At 41.2% G+C, this 21,365-nt stretch overlaps 1 protein-coding gene across 1 annotated transcript in view; it reads right to left on the reverse strand.

The window, feature by feature from the left end:
* Positions 1-16,001: 16,001 nt before the first annotated feature.
* PREP (prolyl endopeptidase) overlaps positions 16,002-21,365 on the reverse strand; it is a 116,892-nt gene continuing 111,528 nt past the window's right edge. The window contains exons 14-15 of the mRNA XM_045865245.3: positions 19,402-19,558; positions 16,002-16,747 (exon numbers count right to left, since the gene is read on the reverse strand). Coding sequence (XP_045721201.1) covers positions 16,453-16,747; positions 19,402-19,558 — 452 coding nt within the window. The 3' untranslated portion in view covers positions 16,002-16,452. The remainder of the gene's footprint in view (positions 16,748-19,401; positions 19,559-21,365) is intronic.

The following is a 21,365-nucleotide window of genomic DNA, read 5'->3' on the forward strand; positions in this document are numbered from 1 at the left end:
TAGAGTCCTCGTTTGCCAAGCCCTGCGGGGAATATCATACTGAATTACAAATTCAAAGAAGCAGCTTCAACTCTGCTGGGGCTTCTTCTGCCTTTCTTCCCCCTAGGTGGTGGGAGAAATAAATTGAAGCCAATTGATTCGGTTATTTAGCCATTAACTAAAATTTCATGGGGTGGCAACCCACCAATCTAGTAAGGTTTTAGCTTAATTAAAGAATTTGATTTGTGTTCAACTGATGTAGGATAAAGTCTTACAAACATCGTACTTTTTAGGAATTAAGTGAATACACTTAGGGCTTTGAAGGCTCTTGGTCTTTTCTAACCTAAATTCCTACTCCAAGATTGATAGCATTGGTGTTAGTGGGAGAATTGTTGATGTTATAATTAGTGGTGTTAAAAGAGTTAACCATTTTGTACTTTCAAATGGTCCTTTTATTTTTATGTTATTTATTGATGGAAATATAATTAGTGATGTGAAGTTAATTGCATGTAGAAGTACAAATTGAGTAGTGCTATAATGGCTATTAATGTTGGTATAATAAGCTAATTTTTTGTCAGTTCCTGGATAATTATCCATTTGGGCAGGAATCCCAAGAGAGGAGGAAGGCCTATTGATAGTATGGTGGTAAAGATTAATGTAGTGATTAAGGGTATTTTGTTTCATATATATGAGAGTGATAGTGTTATGGTGGATGAATTACACATAAAAATATGAATGTGGTGAGTGTCCTCATGATGTAGATTAATAGATTTTGGGTTATTATTGTTGGGTTATAAATTGTGATAGGTGTTATTCATTTCATGTGGGCAATTGATGAATAGGCTATGATTTTTCATATATGCATTTTTGTTAAGTCCACCTCATCTTCCAATTACAATTGATGTAATAGCTATGGTTAGAATTAAGTCTGGATTAATGGAGATGAGATTTGGTATAAGATTGACACTGATGCAAGTTTTGTCATGTTAATAAAATCAGACCTGAGGATAATGGAATTCCTTATGTTACTTCAGGTACTCAGAAGTGGAAAGGGGAAAGTCCAAATTTTATAATGAGAGCTATTGTTACAATGGCAGATGGATGCTGTTGGATTAGAGATTTTTGTAATTGTTCATTGTCCAGAGTATATTAAGTTAATAATAGCCATTATAAGAAGTACTGATGTTGTTGCTTGTGTTAGGAAATACTTAGTAGATGCTTCTATCGTTCAAGGGTTAAGTTTTTTTTTTTTTAATTAAAGCTAGGATAATAGCTAGTATATTTATTCAAAGCCAATTTAGATAGTCAGTGAGAGCTTGTTATTACAATTATAGTTCCTGAGATAATGGTTGTTATAATGTAAAAATGAGGGGGGTTATTAGCATGGGAAGGATATTAACCAATATTGGGGGGGATGGGCTCAATAGTTTATTTAGCTGACTTTATTATAGAATATGCTATAACTTTTAAGGTTTGATTCCTATAATTATAGGAATAAAAGAAATAACATTAAAATATATATTACAATAATGTAATAAATAAGATTTAAACCTCTATTATTTACTCTATCAAAGTAACTCTGTCAGAGGTATTTTTAGGATTGTGGTATAATACCTGATCTAATGATAGGCAAGGGTATGTGTCACATACAAAGAGCTAATCTAGTGATAGAAAGTTTTTTCACAAGAGGTGTATTAGTTGTACTGGAATTGTGGGTAAGATGCCCAAATTCATGGAAAGGTAATGGTTAGTAGGAGGGTTTTGACAATGATATTAACTGTACATAGTTCTGGCATGTAGGGGCTGTGAAATGCTTCTAGGAAGATGATTGTTGTGAAAATGTTTATTAGGAGGATTTTGGCCATTCTGCTAGGAAAAATAGGGCACATGGGCTTGCTGTATATTCAGTGTTGAAGCCAGTGACTAGTTCTCTTTCTCCTGTTAGGTAGAATAGAGCTCAGTTGGTTTCTGCTAGTATTGAAATGAATCCTATCATGGCTAGTGGTCATGATGGAAAAATTAATCGTAAGGATTCTTGAGTAATGATTAATGTTGATAGTGTAAGCAATCCATTTATTAGTAGTACTGATAATAAGATAATTGCTAGAGTTACTTCGTGTGAAATTCTCTTTGCTACTTCGTGTGAAATTCTCTGTGCTACTTCGTGTGAAATTCTCTGTACTACTCCTCAGATAGCTCCAGGTAATGCATATTTGAATTTGAGGCCTGTCCAGATCAGGGGATGGAACTTATAACTGAGCTTGATGTAGCTAGCATGAATAGTACTCCTAGGTTTATATTGATTAGTGGGTATGGTATAGGAAGGAGAACTTATATTGTAGGGCTATGGTGAGGGCTAAGATTGGTTCAATAATGGATATGGATATTGATGATGTTAGTGTTTCATTCGTTCTTTAATGAATAGTTTTACAGCATCAGCAATGGGTTGTAATAGACCATGAGGGCAAACACTGTCTGGTCCTTTGCAAAGTTGTGTATATCCTAGCACTTTTCATTTGATTAGTGTGAGGAATGCTATGGCAAGTGGGGTGGGGATAACCAATGAGATTATGTTGATTATAAACATTTTGTTAGGAAGAGAGATTGAACTTCTGGGTATAAAGCCTTAAGTTTTACACAGTTAATGGGCTCTGCCATCCTAACAAATCCTGTTCTTGGGCAGGGTAGATGTAAATTAATTAAGATTATATAATCTATTAGTTTGAGGATGTCTCAAGCTAATAAAGTAGGCTTCATTTCTCTTGTCCTTTCATAGTGGGAGAAATTTATAATAGAAAGAAACTAACCTGAATTACTTTGGTCTTAGATCAGGGAGGATTTTAATCATTGAACAAATGAACCATTAATAGTGGTTGCACCTTGGGATGTCCTGACACAACACTGAGGTCGTAAACCCTATTGTTGAGATGAACTCTAGAATAGGATTGCACTGTTATCTGAGGGTAACTTGTTCTGTTGATCAATATCTTGCTTCAATAAGTGATGTAATATTTTGGCTAGTGAGTCTAGATTTTAATCACTCAGAGGTTATTTTGTTCTTTAAGCTCACACCAACCAAAATTGCTAGTCCACTTAAAGTCTTACTATCCCTTATCACCTGATGTTGTTCTATAGGTCCCTTAAGTTATTTTTCATTTTTAAAAATTCTTTTTCTTTTTGCTGATCTCTTTGTGTGAGTTCCACTGCCTTGGCTTCCAGGTCACTGATTCTTTCTTCTGATTCATCTCATCTGCTATTGAACCCCTTTAGTGTATTATTCGGTTATTGTGTTCTTCAGCTTTATGACTTCTGTTCGGCACTTTCTAATATTTTCTCTTTGTTGAAGTTCTCTCTGTGTTCGTCTATTCTTCTGTCAAGATTGGTGAGCATCTGTGACCGTTACTTTGAACTTTTCATCAGGTAAATTACCTCTGTTTCAGTAAAGTTTTATTCTGGGATTTTTTATCTTGTTTTTTTTTTTCTTTGAAACATATTTGTTTCCTCATTTTGCTGGACTCTGTGCTTGTTTCTAGTATGAGGCGAAAGAGCCCTCTCCCAGTCTTAAAGGAGTGGTCACTGGAAGCCTGGAGATGTGTTTCAGTCCGCTGTCTGTGCAGTCAGTGCCCTGGGGGTGGTAGCCTACCAAGAACTGCCTCCCCAGTTGTTTTAGCCCCATGGGACTCAGAAACACAGTCCCCTCTCCACACCCCCCCCCATAAGAGTCAGGTGTTCAAGGGGCATCCTCTGTGGGGATTGCATGCACCTGATGAATCTAGTGGGGTGGGGCCGTGGTGGGGGGCAGGATAGGTCTTTTATTTCTTCTTTGATTCATGATTGTTCCATAGTGTGTTCTTTAATCTACATATATTTGTGAGTTTTTCAGTTCCCTTCTTATAATTGATTTCTAGTTCCATACCACTGTGATTGGAAAAGATGCTTGATATGATTTCAACCTTCTTAAATTTAAGACTTGTTTTTGTGGCCTACCATGATCTATTTTTGAGAATGTTTCATGTTTTCTTGAAAAGAACGTGTATTCTGCTTTTGGATGGAATACTGACATGGTATGTGTGTCTGTTGGCCATCTGTATGTCTTCTTTGGAAAAATGTCTATTCAGGTCCTCTGCCCATTTTTTAATCAGATTATTTGGGGTTTTATGGTGTTAAGTTGTAGAAGTCTTTATATATTTTGGATATTAACCCCTGAGTGGATATATCATTTGCAAATGTCTTCTGCCATTCAGTAGGTTGCCTTTTTGTTTTGTTGATGGTTTCCTTCACTGTGTAGAAACTTATTTTGATGTAGTCCCTTTATTTTTTGGTTTTGTTTCCCTTGCCAAAGGAGACATCTAGAAAAATGTTGCTAAGGCCAGCATCAGTGACATTACTGCTTGTGTTCTCCCCTAGGATTTTTATAGTTTCAGGTCTCACATTTAGGTCTTTAAAATATTTTGAGTTTATTTTTGTGTATAGTGTGAGAAAGTGGTCGAGTTTCATTCTTTTACATGTAGCTGTCCAGTTTTCCCCAGCACCATTTATTGAAAAGACTATATATTCCCCATTGTATATTTTTGCCTCCTTTGTCATAGATTGACTATATAAGCATGGATTTATTGCTGGGTTGTCTATTCTGTTCCATTGGTCTATGTGTGTCTGTTTTTGTGCCAGTACGAGACTGTTTTGATTCCTGCAGCTTTGTAGTATGTCTTGAAATCTGGGATTGTGATACTTCTGCCTGTTCTTTCTCAAGACTGCTTTGGATATTCAGGGGTTTTTTGTGTTCTTATACAAATTTTTGCATCATTTGTTCTAATTCTGTGAAAAATGCCACTGGAATTTTGATTGGTATTGCATTGAATCTGTACTTGCTAAGGGGAGTGTGGAATATTTATTCTGCCAATCCGTGAGCATGGAGTGTCTTCCCATTTGTGTTATCTTTAATTTCTTCAGTGTTTATGGTTTTCAGAGTACAGGTCTTTAACCTCTTTGGTTAAGTTTATTTCTAGGTTTTTATTTTTAGTGTAATTGTAATTGTCTTCATTTCTTTTTCTGCTTTTGCACTATTGCTGTATAGGAGCACTACTGATTTCTGGGTATTAATTTTGTATCCTACAACTCTACTGAATTCATTTATTACTTCTAATAGTTTTTTGGTGGTGTCTTTCAGGTTTTCGGTGTATAATATCATGTCATCTGCAAAGAGTGACAGTTTAATTTATTCCTTACCAATTTGGATGCCCCTTATTTTTTTGGTTTATTTCTGTGGCTAGTCCTGCTAGTACTATATGTTGAATAAAAGTTTGAAAGTGGATATCCTTGTCTTGTTCCTGATCTTAGAGGAAAAGCTTGCAGTTTTTCACCATTGAGTAAGATATTAAGTGTGGTTTTTTCATATATGGCCTTTTATTATGTTGAGGTGTGTTACCTCTAAACCCACTTTGTTGAGAGTTTTGATCATGGACAGATGTTGAATTTTTCACATGATTTTTCTGCATCTATTGAAATGATCATATGATTTTTATCCTTCATTTTATTGATGTGGTATAGCATGTTGATTGATTTACAAATATTGAGCCATATTTGTACCCCTAGAATAAATCTTATTTGATCGTGGTGAATGATCCTTTTAATGTATTTTTGAATGTGGTTTGCTAATATTTTGTTGAGGATTTCTGCATCTATGTTCATCAGGGATATTGGCCTATAATTTTTTTTGTGTGTGTGGTGCCCTTGTTTTGGCATCAGGGTAATGCTGGCTTCACAGGATGTATTTGGAAGCTGTCCTTCCTCTTCTATTTTTTTGGAATAGTTTGAGGAGAACAGTTATTAAACCTTTAAATGTTTGGTAGAATTCACCTTTGAATCTGTGTGATCCTGGACTTTTATTTTTTGGTAGTTTTTTTTTTTTTTAAGATTTTATTTATTTGACAGAGAGAGACACAGAGAAAGAAGGAACCCAAGCAGGGGGAGTGGGAGAGGGAGAAGCAGGCTTCCTGAGGAGCAGGGAGCCCGATGCGGGGCTCGATTCCAGGACCCTGGGATCATGACCTGAGCCGAAGGCAGACGCTTAACAACTGAGCCACCCAGGTGCCCCTATTTTTTGGTAGTTTTTGATTACCAATTCAATTTTATTGCTAGTAATCAGTCTGTTCAAATGCTCTATTTCTTCTTGATAAAGTTTTGGAAGATGGTATGTTTCTAGGAATATATCCATTTCTTCTAGGTTGTCCAATTTGTTGGCATATAATTTTTCATAGTATTCTCTTATAATCCTTTTTGAAGTGTGGTATCTACTGTTAATTCTCTTTCATATCTGATTTTATTTATTTTTTGGGTCCTGTCTGTTTTTTTTCTTCATGATTCTGGCTAAGTGTTTATCAGTTTTATCTTTTCAAAGGACCAGCTCTTTAATTTTTTTGTTCCTATTTTTAAAAAAAATCTTTATTTTATTTACTTCTCCAATTTATCATTTCCTCCTTGGGCTGTGCTTGTTCTTTTTCTAGTTCCTTTAGGTGTAAGGTTAGATTCTTTGAGCTTTTACTTGTTTCTTGAGGTAGGCCTGTATCACTGTATATTTTCCTCTTAGAACTGCTTTCATGGGGCACCTGGGTGGCTCAGTCAGTTAAGCGTCTGCCTTTGGTTCAGGTTATGATCCCAGGGCCCTGGGATCAAGCCCCACATCAGGCTCCCTGCTCATTGGGGAGCCTGCTTCTCTGTTTGCCCCTCCCCTCTGCTCATGTTCTCTCTTTCTCTCCCTCTCGCTCTCTTAAATAAGTGGATAAAATCTTACAAAAACAAAAAATAAAACTGTTTTCATCATGTCCCAGAGATCTTTTGGACCATTGTGTTTTCATTTTCATTTGTCTCCATGTGTTTTTTAAATTCTTTTTTGATTTCTTCATGGACCCATTGGCTGTTTAGTATCATGTTATTTAGTCTACACGTTTGTGTTTTTCCAGTTTTGTTCTTGTGATTGATTTCTAGTTTCATACGATTGTGGTTGGAAAAGATGCGCAGTACGTTATCAGTCTTAAATTTATTGAGACTTGTTTTGTGGCCTAATGTAATCTATTCTGGAGAGTGCTGCGTGTGCACTTGGAAAGAATATGTATTTCTGGATGGGATGTTCTGTATATATCTGTTAGGTCCATCTGGTCTATTGTGTCATTCAAAGACACTTATTGATTTTCTGCCTGGATGATCTATCCACTGATGTAAGTGGGGTGTCCCCTACTATTGTTGTATCATCATAAATTTCTCTCTTTACTTCCCTTAGTATTTGCTTTATGTATTTAGGTGCTCCTGTGTTGGGTATATAGGTTATTACAATTGTTATATCCTCTTGTTGGATTGATCCCTTTGTCATCATATAATGCCCTTTTTTGTTTCTTGTTAGTCTTTGCCCTAAAGTCTGTTTTGTCTGGTATAAGTATTGCTACCCCAGCTTTTTTTTTTTTTTTTCCCACTTCCATTTGCATGTAAGTGCTTTTCCATCCCTTCACTTTCAGTCTGTATATGTCTTTAGGTCTGAGGTGAGTCTCTTGTAGGCAGCATATAAATGATTGTTTTTGTTTTTCTACCTATTCCACCACTCTATGTCTTTTGATTGGAGCATTTAGATTGTTTACATTTAAATTAATTATTGATAGGTATGTACTTACTGCCATTTTGTTAATTGTTTTCTAGTTGATTTTGTTGTTCTCTGTTCCTTTCTTCTCTTGCTCTCTTTCTTTGTATTTGATGAGTTTCTGTAGTCCTATATTTTGCTTTCTTTCTCTTTAATTTTTGTGTATCTGTTATAGGTTTTGGGTTTTTGATTACCATGAGGTTCATATACAACGTCCTAACTATATAGCAGTCTGTATTAGGTTGATTATCATTTAAGTTCAAACAAATTCTTAAAAACATTTTTTACTCCCTCCATGTTTTATGTATATGCTGTCATATTTTATATCTTTTTATTCATAGTTTCCTCATGTCTAATTATGGCTATTTTCCGCTTGAAGTCCCTTTAACATTTCTTGTAAGGCTTGTTTAGTGGTAATAAACTCCTTTAACTTTTGTTTGGGAAACTCTGTATCTTTACTTCAGTTCTGAATGATAACCCTGATTAAAGTATTCTTCGTTGTAAGTTTTTTCCTTTCAGCACTTTGACTATATCATGTACTTTCTTGTGGCCTGCAAAGTTTCTGCTGAAAAATCAGCTAATAACTCTATAGGGTTTCCCTTGTACATAATGTTTTGCTTCTCTCTTGCTGCTTTTAAAATTCTCTTTTAATAATTAAAATATTAAAGGTTAAAGATAATTTGCCATGGTGTGGACTTCCTTGGGTTTATCTTGTTTGAAACTCTCTGTACTTCTTGAACCTGGATATCTATTTTTTCTCCTAGGTTAGGGAAGTTTTCAGTTATTTCTTCAGATAAGTTTTCTGCCCCTTTCTTTCTCTCTTCTGGGACCCCTATAATGTGAAAGTTTGTTTGCTTGATATTGTCTAAGAGATCCCTTAACCTGTCCTAATTTTTAAAAATTCTTTTCTCTTTTTGCTGTTCAGCTTGGGTGCTTATCGTTACCTTGTCTTCCAGATCACTGATATGTTCTTCTGCATTAGCTAATGTTTTGATTCCCTCTAGCATATTTTTAAATTTCAGTTTTTGTATTCTTTAACTCTGATTGCTTCTTTTTTGTATTTTCTATCTCTTTATTGAAGGTCTTGCTGAATTCTTCCACTCTTCTCTCCAGCCCAGTGAGCATCTTTACAATAATTATATTCTTTATATAAGCATATTGCTTATCTCTATTTCATTTAGTTCTTTTTCTGAGGTTTTGTCTTGTTCTTTCTTTTGGAGCATATTCCTCTGTCTCTCCATTTTGCTTTACTTTCTCTTTTTGTTTCTATAGATTAGCAGAACAGCTACTTCTCCTAAACTTGAAGACATGGTCCTGTGTATGTTAATCCTCTATGTAGACTGTGTGTGCTTGGTGACTTTTGATGGTTGCTGGAGCTGTGGTTGGTGTGGGCCAGGGGTCTTGGGGCTCTCCATGCAGTAGGCACCCTGCAGGACAGCTGAAGCTGAAGTGACTGCAAGTCAGGGTGTCATGGGGCTCTCTGTGCAGCAGGTGCTTTAGCAGGATATCTGAAGTTGAAGTGAATGCAGCCTGGGGTATCCTGGGATTCTGCACACTGAGGGCTCCCTGGCAGGATAGCTGAAGCTGAAATGGGGGCAAACCAAGGGCTCTATGCACAGAGGGCACCTTGGCAAGATAGCTGAAGCTGAAGTGGGTGTAAACTGGGGTGTTCTAGGACTCTGCATAGAATATGCCATGGAGGAGTGGCTGGAGCTAAGGTGGGGTACAAGCATGGGGGTCCTGGGGTATTCCATGCAGGGGCATCCTGGCAGGATAGCTGAAGCTAAAGTGGGCATGGGCCAATGTAGTCCAGGGGCTCTCCACAGATAATGTGCCCTGGCAGGACAGCTGAAGCTGAAGTGGTTGCAAGCTGGGGTGTCCTGCAGTGCTCAGTACAGGAGATGCCCTGTCCAGGTGACTGGAGCCAAGACTGACATGGGTGGGGGTGTTCTGGGGCACTCTGCATAGAGAGAGTGCCCAGGTGTGGTGGCTGGAACCAAGGCAGGCACAGGTGCAGGGTTCCCAGGGTGCTTCATGCAGGGGGCACCCTGGTGGGGCAGCTGGACTTGAAGCAGATGGTAGCCAGGAGGTTCTAGAGCTCTCTGCACTGGGGGTGCCCTAGCAAGCTGCCTGAAATCCAAGTGGTATGGGCCTGGAGTGTTCCAGGGTGCTTTGCACCTCTCTCACCGTGGTGCAAAAGCTGGAGTTATAATGATTGCTAACCAGGGATTTCCAGGTATGCATTGCCCTGTGGCTACCTTGGTGGGATGGCTAGGCTGGTGTGGGCTAGAAGCCAGGGGCTACGGACAGGCAGGCTGGATGGGGTGCCTGGACTGTACCCTGGTCTGTGCTTTCAAGGTGGAAAAGTGTAGACCTTGTCCGGCAGTTCTCACCTGGAGAGTTTTAGCAGCTCCCTTACTGTGTGGTGGAGTTCTAGGGCTGGTTCTTTTATATGCTAGTTACTTTTTTAACTGCAGTTCTTTTTTCTGTGCCCCATGATAGATGAATGTGCTCCCAGTCCCTCTGTACCATCCCTCCCCACTGCCATTTGCAGCATCAGGGATGGAGGGTTCCTTTGTTAATGTGTCTCCGTCTCTCTTGTTGTTCTCTTTTGCCACTCCATCTTTTGTTGTGCAGAAGCTGTTCAGTCGGCCCTCAGTTCTTCTTCAGGAGGAATTGCTCTATAAAGAGGTGTAATTTGTTATGTTCCATGGAGGAAGTGAGTTCAGTGTCTTCCTACATAGCCATCTTGGACTGGGATCCTTTATGGGTCTTGTTTTATTTGTTTACTTATTTATTTTTTTTATCCATTCAGCCACTCTGGGTGTTTTGATTGAAGAATTTAGTCCATTTACATTTAAAGTAAGTCAACAGGTATATACTTATTCCATTTTAATCATTTTCTGGCTGGTTTGAAATTCCTTTATTCTTCTCTTGTTCTCTTCCTTGGTGACTTGATGATTTTCTGTAGTGATATGCTTACATTCCTTTTTCTTTCTCTTTTGTGTATCTAGTATGTGTTTTTGCTTTGTGGTTGCCATGAGGCTTACATAAAACAACTTATAACAGTATTTTTAGTTGATGATGACTAAGTTCAAACACATTCTAAAGCTCTACATTTACTTCCCTCTGACCCCACAATTTGCTTTTGATGTCACATATTATATATTTTTTTAACTTTGTGTATCCATTAATAACTTTTTATAGTTATTTTTATTACTTTTGTCTTTTAACCTTCATACTAGCTTTATAAATTAACTCAGTATTTTTACATTAGATTATTCTGAATTTTATTATATATTTACCTTTGCCAGTAAGATTTATACTTTCATATGTATTCCTGTTACTAATTAGCACCCTTTCCTTTCCTTTCCTTTCGGCATTTCTTGTAAGGCTGGTCTGTCTAGTGGTGATGAACTCCTTCAGATTTTGCTTGTTTGGAAAACTCTTTATGTCTCCTTCAGTTCTGAAGCACACCTTTGCCAGAGAGAGTGGTCTTAGTTGGCACTTCCTTTTAGCACTTTGAATATATTATGTCACTCCTTTCTGGCCTGCAAAATTTCTGCTGAAGAATAGCTCATAGTCTTATGAGAGTTCACTTGTATGTAACAAGCTGTTTTTTTCCCACTGCTTTTTAAGATTCTCTCCTTGTCTTTAATGGTTTAATTATGTGTCTTGGTGTGGATCTCTTTGGGTCCATCTTTTTTAGAATTCTCTGGGCTTCCTGGATCTGGCTGTCAGTTTCCTTCCCCAGGTTGGGGAAACTTTCAGGCATAATTTGTTCAAATAAAATTTCTGCCCCCTTTTCTCTCTCTCTTTTTCTGCGACCCCTGTAATGTGAATATTGGTCTTCTTGATCTTGTCCCGTAAGTCCCTTAAGCTTTTTCATTCTTTTTTTCTTTTTGCTGTCCTGATTGGATGAGTTCCACTACCCTGTCTTCGAGTCCACTGATTCCTTGTTCTGCTTTATCTAGTCTGCTATTGAATGACCTAGTGCATTTTTTAGTATACTGTATTTTTCAGCTCTGTGACTTCTATTTGGTACTATCTTATATTTTCTGTATCTTTGTTGAAGTTCTCACTGTATTCATCATTCACCTTCCAAGCATGGTGAGCTACTTTATGACCGTTACTTTGAACATTTTATCAGGTAAATTACTTATCTCTGTTTCACTGAGGGCTTTTTCTAAGGTTTTATCTTATCCTTTTGTTTGGAACGTATTCTTGTTTCTTCATTTTTCTTTGAATCTCTGTTGTTTTCTTTTAAATCTATGATTTAAATAGCCACCTTTCCCAGTTTTGAAGGGGTGACATCATGTAGGAGATGAACCTTATTGCTCAATCCTGCCCTAGCTCTTGGCTGTCTCCCAAAGCTTTGTGATTGTTCAAGCAGCCTACTATAGATTTAGTGGCTTCCAGTAGGTGAGGGTTTACCAAGATCTTACCAAGATCTCTCAGTGTCCCAAAGGGGAGTATCTCGGTCAGCACCTAGATTCAGGCTGATTGGAAGCCAGACACTTAGTTTTTAAAGTATGCAAACATATCTCTTTCAGGGGAAGCCTGGGAGATGGGCATTTCTGTGTATTCCCTCTGTGCTGAGCCTTGGGGTAATAGCCAGTTAGGAACTGGTTCTGTGTTTGCTACTGTTCCATTAACACAAAAACACAAGCCCTGTGAACACAAGCACCTCTGGCCACCAGAGCTAGGTTATCAAAGGATGTGGTATGGCCACAAATGCTGGAGACCCTGATGACCTAGGGTGGGACAGAGGAAGCATGATGATGATACTTGGCAGCCTCCCTGGTCTCCAGAGAGGATTATAGTTGGCCCTTAGAAGTGCTTTTAATGAGAAGTTTGCCCCTTGGGCCACAGTTATGAAGATAAGCTAATAGGCACCTTTCACAGAAATACTGGATATGCATTTCAGACTGCTGTCTCTCCGCTGTCCCTTGGCGAGGGGGGAGCCAGTAAAGAACTATTTCTCCATTGGTTGCTGTCCTATGGCACCCACGAATGTAAGTCCCATTGGCCACCAGAGCCAGGGGATCAAGGGTTGTCCCATAGGCAGCAGCTGCAAAGACCAGGGCACCAGATGTGTGCATAAGTGCCTTTCCCAGAAATACCAGTGATCTGGAGGGAGGCAGAGGGAGAGCATGAAGATGGCTCCCACTGGCCCCTGCGGCCTTTAGAATACTTCAGAAGGGTGCTCAGTGTGTGTTAAGTTAGAAGCCTGCCCCTCCCTCAGGCCAAATCCTTCAGATAAGCAAGCAGGTGTCTTTCATAGGAAGACTGGACACTTTTCAGTGGGCTACCTCTCCGCTGAGCTCTGGGGGTGGCCAGCTCAGTCTGCATGAGCCCTTTAAGAACTATTTCTCCGGTGGGTGAAATGGATAAAGGGGTCACAAGTTATAAGTTAAGTTCTGGGGATGTCACATACAGTGTGGTGGCTATAGTTAATAGTACTGTACTGTACATTTGAAAATTGCTAAGGAAGTAGATCTTAAAAGCTATTAGAAATTTCTGTATTCTCATGGACTTTTTATCCTTCAAATAAAAAAATGTGAGTAGACTACAGAAAATGTGTAGTTTGCTGTAGCCTGTGGGTCTCATGGACACAAACCCCATTGGCTTTCAAAGCTAGATGTTTTGGGGGCTCGTCTCTTAGATGTAGGTCTTAAAAGTTGGGGTGCCAGATGTGGGGTCCAGACCCTTCACTCCTCAGGGAGAAGCTCGGAGTTGTGAGTTCCTTCCTGACCGTGGCTGGCCATGCTGGCGGAGGGGGTGCTTAAGGGAAGATCGTGTCTCGGCCTCTCCTCTCCGTTTCAATGTGGGCTTTTTTCCTCATTTGCCCAATTTGTAGGAGTTGCTCATCTAGTTTTTGTTTCTTTCAGAAGATGTTGTCCTATATGTAGTTGTAGATTCAGTGCATCTGTGGGAGGAGGTAAGTTCAGGACCCTTCTGTGTCACCATCTGGAATGAGAACCCTCTTGTTTATCATCTTATTAATACACCAGTGGGTAAGAGTGCAGACTCCAGGGTCCAGCTGCTGGGGTTACTGCCCTGCCTGCTCACTTCCTGGCTGGGGAATTTGGGCCTTTGCCAAATTGGGGTAAGTGTAGCATGTGGCTTGTAAGGTTGCTTGAGGACAAATAGCCACACACAGAGTGCTTAGGGCTGGGTGGCACAGGGGAGTCAGTAAAATCATTTCTCATTTGTCTCCTTCTCGAGTGTCAACTTCATGAAGACAGGACTTTAGTTTGTACCCCTAGCCCCAGGATGGAGAACACGGCTAAGTATTCCTTATTCATTGGTTTCATCCCTCATCCTGCTGGCCTGACCACCCCATTCCAGTCCGACCTTTGCTTTTTTTAGAATCTTCGCAGCTTTCCATCCTGTCCTTTACTCATCTTTCTTTGAGTCTTTGTAACCTTTCAAGGCAATGGCTGTGTCGTCTGTCCCAGGGAACTCCCCGAGGCTGGTTAAAGTGTCTGATAGATACAGACAGATGGGTGACAAGCTTTCTTAGCTGAAATTTAACCTTTTCAGCCTGCTGCACCATTTGTGTGTAATTGGCTAAGTTTTAGTGGGAGTATTGGGAAACCGTAGTTGCCAACTTTTACACTATTACAGGCGTGTACGCATTAACTGTCAGAAATGTGACTTTATTTCACTAAGGTAGCAAATTCTGTGACCTGCGTGGCAAGTTAGACTACCTGTATAATGTGTGCTTTTTTTTCCCCCCCAAAACACCATAGACCAATGTAGGACAGAGCAGAGAGGCGGAGCACCGGACATAGAGGAGGGTGGCATCTAATAGGGAAGGCCCTGGAGATCTGGTAAGGGGCCAACTTCATATACTCCCAGTGTTTAGGGCTTAAAAAAAGCTACCTTCAGTTTGTGGGTGCAGGTGTCCTGCTTAAATCTAGATGTGAAAATTAGCTTAGGAAAGAGAACTCACAATTAGAGGCCAGTTCTTTGGTAGGCACTTTTGTAAATGTATTTATAATGTCGGTTCCTAATTACCACTTACGAAATGAGAGTTGGGATTCGACCCTGGGCCTGACTTCTCCTGAAGACCTCCTGAGACCCTACGCACTGTGCTCTTCACTTTCCACTGCTCAGTAAGAGCCCTCCGTGGGCAAGTAGGGCTGGGTTCTGTGCAAGCTTGAACATGCTCTGGACTGAGTGGGAGCAACTCGGCTGTCTGTACCTCAGACTACCCAGCAGGTCTAAGAAAAAGGCTGCCTCTAGCTTATCTATGCAGATGTAGTTTTTTTTTCCTGCCATGCTGGCCGACAGGTACATGGCCGTTAACCAGGGTTCGCCTCTCTCGGTGGCGGATGTCAGTTCTGCAAGCGCTGATAGCCGGGGGCACCCTTGTTCTCTGGGATGGGGTGGCCAGGGGAGGCTAGAGTGTGCATCCTGTGTTCCAGGGACAGCCACGTTGTATACAGTGCTTATGGACACTTTACTAGAATACATGATCCTAGATGAGAAAAACCAAAGTAGCCACCTTTCGGCTATGTTCGATTTGTAGTGATATGCTTGACAGAAAACTGTGCGTGTCTGATTTCAGACCACAATGTGAGAGGTAGAGCGCTAAAGGAAAGCACAAATATGTATGATTTGGAAAACAGGACTTCTCTGGAAAAGTACAAGTTAATGGAACAGTGAAGTAATCTTTTAAGCCTTTTTAAGGTTAAGATACTTCATACAAAACAGGAGTTATTTTTGTCATCTGAAGCAAGACAAAGAAGAAACGGTTTTCTTCTCATAAATTAGATCAGCATTTCCCAAACTGATGCCCAAAGGAACAGTGTTTCATGAGATGTTAATGCCTTGCAATTGTATGAACAATAGTTTGAGGAATGGTATATCCTCCTCTTAAACATCTGGGGTGGCAGGGGTAAGGGGCCAAAACCGTTTTAAGTGTGACTGTTTCTAAGAAGCGGTCTATGGGAGGGAAAAACAGCTTGGGAAATGCTGAAATTTCTGATTTGAAGGTAAGTTTGGCTAAATATATCTGGAAGGTTCACTCATGTGAGTTTTATATGCCAGGTACTCCGACATCCAGGGATACTTTGTAACCAAATTGATAGGCCAATTATCTGAAGCTTCTGGTCCACTGTTTTTTCAGCATGAGTATCCAAATCAAAAGAGTCTGATTATCCGCTGACTGAATGGTTAATACAGAAGCTAGCGAGCTGCCTCTGATAGCTTCATCACCATAAACAAGGGAGCTGGAACGGATGCACACACCTTCTCAGCACTAACATTCTAGGACTTCACTGTTTGGAAACTAACTTGTGTGGAAAGGTGAACTGCTTGTTCCAATAGAAAAGTGACACGATCCGGAGTGAGTGCCCCTCAACACAAAGGAACCAGAACTAAAGCCTCCCATTCTTAAATAACATTTATTATTGTTGCAAAGAAGTCTTTTTCATGAGAACAGTTCTCACATTTAAAGCTATATCGGTTATGGTTATAGAAGCAGATTTCATTGAGTGCTCTAGATGAAGTATGCCCGACTACGACTCTGAATTCAGCAATCTAATATTCACAATGTGTTGGCTGCCACTTAGCTATTGATCCAAACATGCCTTTTAATTTTTTTTTTTTTTTAAAACATGTGCCTGCACAGGGTGGAAAAAGAAACACCAAGGGCTTGCTAAAAAGGAGAAGCCTAAAAAAGATAAAATTCCCGCAGCAGTTCTGTTCAACTGCAGTCTGTGAGTGCAGGAATAGTGTCCGTGGGGGGAGCATTATGCCCAGTGGTTTCTCCATGTGAACGGTGGGAAAGCCCTTGAGGTTTTCTGCGGCTGTCAGGAGGGAGAGGGAGAGTCCGTTTACTGGATCCAGTCGATGTTCAAGCACCGCGCTATGAATGCAAACATATCTGAGACCTCTTCTATCACTTTGGCCGTGGGCTTCCCGGCCCCGTGGCCGGCCTTGGTGTCCACGTGGATAAGCAGGGGGTTGCTTTGCTTCCGGCTCCGGCCCACGACATACTGAAGGGTGGCGATGAACTTCAGGGAGTGGAGTGGGACCACGCGGTCATCGTGGTCGGCGGTGAGGAGAAGCATGGATGGATACTGGATGTCGTCTGCCTCCGGGAGCTTCACGTTGTGCAACGGAGAGTATCTGAAAGGCAAAGGCAGTGTGGTTTGTCCACGAGGCTGCTCAAGAAGCACTGGCGGGCACAGTAACCCACGTAGTTTACCAGCCTAACTTCACTAGCCATGACTGCGGCTGACTAGTCCCCGCGTGACCATCGCAGTCTCTGCGTGCATCGCCGTGGAGGTCAAACTGGCCAGGGCTACTGCAGAGTGGGGAGCTGTGTCACTTCTGTGGCTCCCACTTTGGAAGACTGGGTAAAGAAGAAACTCCTAGGGCTGCTGAGATGACCCTAACTATGTGTGCACCCTTACGGTCCGGAATAGTTCTGTATTCTTTAGACGGACTTTCTCACTACTGCAAAGTGGACTGACTTTAAGCCACTGATTGTGAGTATAATAGGAGCGAGCCTTTCTTTTGTTGAAAAACTTGAAATTCAAAGTGTATGGCAGCTTTTTACCCCTTTACCATCTATAAACCGTTTACTGCAGGCTCAGCGTGGCAGTCTCAGGAAGAACCCAGGTCCTGTCTGGGCCTCCTGCTGGCTCTCACGGTCCGGCAGAAAGAAACGGCCTTTGGCTGATGGGGACAAAGTCAGTGGAGGGGCAGAGGAAGCGCCTTCTGAAGTACAACTTTTCAGGTAAGGGAACAAGAGGGTTTTAAGAATAAAAGTATAGTCGAATTAAACAGTAACTGATAGTAGTTAAGTGAGTGAAATCTCTGGACTTTTTTTCTTTACATTTTACTCAATAATATGGACGTCCTGTTTCTCAGCGTTCACTATTACTGAATATAATCGGCTATTTTAGGAGACTTTTATTTTGGAGGGTAAATAGTCAAAAACAGTAAAATTTCTGCTCAGTTACCCAAGTCAAGACTGAAAAGTTCTGGAGTTTAGCCTCCCAACAGGTAAGGTGGGGGCGGCAGTGGATCGGTTTTCTGATCTTATTTCAGAGTGTTGTTCTTGGATCAACCCCAGCCCTCCAAATAAAGGTTAGTTCTTGGGGCAAAAAACTGGGAGGTTCTGTAGAAAATTTATCCAACTATTCCCAAATGTGGAAGTCCAGCTCCTCCAAGGGGGGGGGGGCACGCTGCCAGGTTTGAGCAGCTCTCGGTAAGGCCCGCTCTGGCTCGAGTGTGTAGGGCTGAGCTCTCTGCTGCTCTGGGAGCTGCAGTATGAGGAGAACACAGCCCTGCGAGAGCTAGGTTGGAAAAGTAAAGATACTTTTCTTTTTTTCCCAAATTAATTTTAGAAGTATTAGGTTCCATTGAATGTTTTGTTGCCTTTGATACACAATTCAGTCAGTATTTTTGAGTTTAGATGGGACTCCCTAGGTGTGTATTTTCTTTACATTAATTTGGACTATAGCTTCTTTATTTAGCTTTTACTGGGCTTTGTCAACGAGGTTATTGCAATGATAAAACTTTGGTCATTTTAGCTGAGGAGCTAAAACCATAAAAAGCACATAAAATGAAACAAAAAAGCTTGACTGGAGAAATTATTGTATTGAAATGTGGAGTCGACTGAGAAGACTGGGACAGGGGACACAGGCAGTTCCTAAGTGCTGATGTTGATCCCCAACCCCCTATGCGTGGGAAGCGAAGACAATGAAGAGCCAGAAAAGAATGTAGCTTATGGTCTTGGGAGTCTGAATGTCTGTCATTTTCTCATTGGTCTTGCCAAAGCGGCTGAAGGATAGGAATGCAGTTGTACAATATTTTAATAATGTGATTTGCAGTTTCAAACATATATGGTTACACTGAGAGAACAAAACAAGTTTAATGTACCTGCATATATCCCTCTTTATTTCCTTCTTAAAATCCCATACATAGATGTTAAGTATAATGACACCTTTTTCTATTAGTTTTTGATTGCTATGGTAACAACCTACCACAAGTTTGGCAGCTTTTAAAACAACACAGATTTCTTATCTCACAGTTCTGTCAGCCAGAAGTCTGGGTTGGCTCAACTGGGTTCTCTGCTCTGGGTCTCAGGGCTGAAATCAAGGTGTTGGCTGGCTGGGCTCTTATCGGGAAATTCTGGGAAAAAAATCTATTTCCAGACTCATTCAGGCTGTTGGCAGAACTCAGTTCTTGTGTGATTATAGGACTGAGGTCTCCCTTTTTTTGATGACCACTGGCTGGAGGCTGGTCTCAGGTTCTAGAGGCCCCTTTCTCCATCTTCAAAGCCAGCAATGGCAGATCCAGTCCTTCTCAGGCTTCTAATCTGACCTCCCTTTCTGCTGCATTCCCTGCCTCCAGCCTGAGAAAGTGCTCAGCCTTTTAAGGCTTTGTCATTAGACTGGGTCCACTTCAGTAATCTAGGATTATCTCCTTATTTTAAGGTCCACTGATGAGTAACCTTAATTTAATCTGCAAAGTCCCTTCACAGCGGCACTCAGATTAGTGTCTGATTTGAAGAGACCAGGGGACGGGAATCTGGGGGTGGGAGGATGACTTTAGAATTCTGCCTGTCACATCTTTGTCGTTTGTTGCTTTTGTAAAGACCAGATCAAAACAAGGAAGACAAAGAGGAATTTCCATCACTTCCACTCCTTTTGCAGTAAATGATATGCAAACAGGAGACACTGAGTCAAACACTTATCCTTTTGACTGCGTTCAGTATTATATCAGATTGTTAGCAACATGTACCATATGTATCGATAGGAATCCAGACTTACTTGATAAGCCATTCGAAGTGTTGTTTGCTGTCTGAGCACCCGTAATCAGTAGTCCAGGCATGGCCGATGGTGTATTTATGGAACTTCAGCATGTCCATTACTCCCACTTGGGCAATAACACAACCAAAGAGGTCCGGGCGCTGATTTGCACAAGCAGCTGAAAACCGGGACAGAAAGAACGGAAAAGGAGGGCGGTTTGTCTTTCAACATCTAAATAAACAAGGACAGATCAGCACTTTAAATACATTTTTTCCTGGAGCACAGGAAGACACCATCATAAACCACCTGCCTAATGGCCACAAGCTTTTCTCCCTGCTTCCAGTGTATCTGAGGGGTAGGATGTTCTCACTGGTGATAGAGATTCATTCCCTGAAGTGAATCTCAATGGGGGAGTTATTCAGAAAAACTCAAGGATTTTCTGGAAAACTTGTGTCCACTGCTCTCATTCCTATTTTTTTTTTTCATAAGGAAAACCTGTTCAGAATCTCAAAAGTAACCTGTGACATTGTGACATGATAAGAAATATATAGTTATTGTCCCCAGTTCCTGGCACAGAACTCCTAAACCCCTTGGAATTTCCCGAGTGACACAGGCGAGAAGCATGTCTTTTAGAACTCATGGCTGGCCCCTTTCAACCATACCTGAGTTTATGCTAAAGAGGTGACACCTGGTGGGCTCCTAGGGGGCTACACGATGGGAGTTGTCGCCACACAGGAGCCAACCCCGTGGTTAGAGGGGTGGGACTCTCAGCCCCGCCCCTGACCTTGGGGGAGGGGAGAGGGGCTGAAAATTAAGTGAATAATGGCTAATGACTTCCTTTATCATGCCTGCCTAATAGAACCTCCATAAAAACCCCTAAGCAGTGGAGTTCAAAGAGCTTCCAGGCTGGTGAACACTGAAGTGCTGGGAAGGTGGCCTTCCCAGAGAGGACATGCCCATTCTGCAAGCCCCCCCGTCGACCACACACCATACTCTCCTCGGGTCTGGGAGCTGTTCTCACAAATTACCAAAGCCGAGCAGGCGGAGCATGGGAACCCGACGGACAGCAAACAACACTTCGAATGGCGTATCAAGTAAGTCTGAACCCGAATGGGAAGCCAGTCAGTCAGAAGTATGAGGGGCCCGGGCCTTGGAACCAGTCTTGGGAGACCGAGCCTGTTCCACGCGGGGTCTGTGCTCACTCTGGGCACTGTCCGAACTGAAGTGCAGGACCGCCAGCGCGTGTGGGAGAGCTGGCTGGTGTGAAGGAAAAGACCCCATACACTTGCTGTCGGAAGTGTCGTGAGTAGAAAGTGTTCACACAGCCCAAGGCAGGCCTGAAAGCGAGCACAGGCTCTGACCAATACTGGTGCACGTTCTTGTCCTGGTTTAAAACTACTTGTCTTCGTACACTGACGTTACATAAATGTATTCTTTTGTTTTGATGACTCGACAATATTTACTGAATATCCCGCCACGTGCCTGGCACTGGAGTCAGATCAGTGAGTGTTCCAGTGGGAAAGTTAAGTGCACGAGTGATTACAGTGTGGGAACCACCACCGCGGGGGAGCCCAACCCGGGGTAAGGAGTTAGGGAGGCTGTGGGAGGAAGTCACATCAAAGCTGGCATGACAAACAGTGAGTCAAGGGAATCTGGACTTCTCCCGCTTCTGGCAAAAAACCTAGTTCTGATTTGGGTGCTTATTCCTAATACCAGATCCTGAAGTCCTACCCTGGGAGACCCTAATGCTCTCAGATATTAGAGGGGCAGGAATCTGTCCTTTTAAATTAGCCTTCAACACCCTGAGAAGGGAAATCCATTTCTGCAAGTTCCTCAAGGAACCAGGTTTGCCAACAGATGTAAACCAATAAACTGAAAATATAAAGGAATTACTGGATGAAACCGTGAATTACTGAACAACAGTTCTCCCACTATTGGAATCAGATGGCATTTTCAATATCCTTTCCCATTAAATCTTAGATTTA

The sequence above is a fragment of the Mirounga angustirostris genome, unplaced genomic scaffold (genome assembly GCF_029215605.1).
Source record: "Mirounga angustirostris isolate CCGP_5_RB_7025 unplaced genomic scaffold, mMirAng1.0.hap1 SCAF_8, whole genome shotgun sequence".
Classification (NCBI taxonomy): Eukaryota; Metazoa; Chordata; class Mammalia; order Carnivora; family Phocidae; genus Mirounga; species Mirounga angustirostris.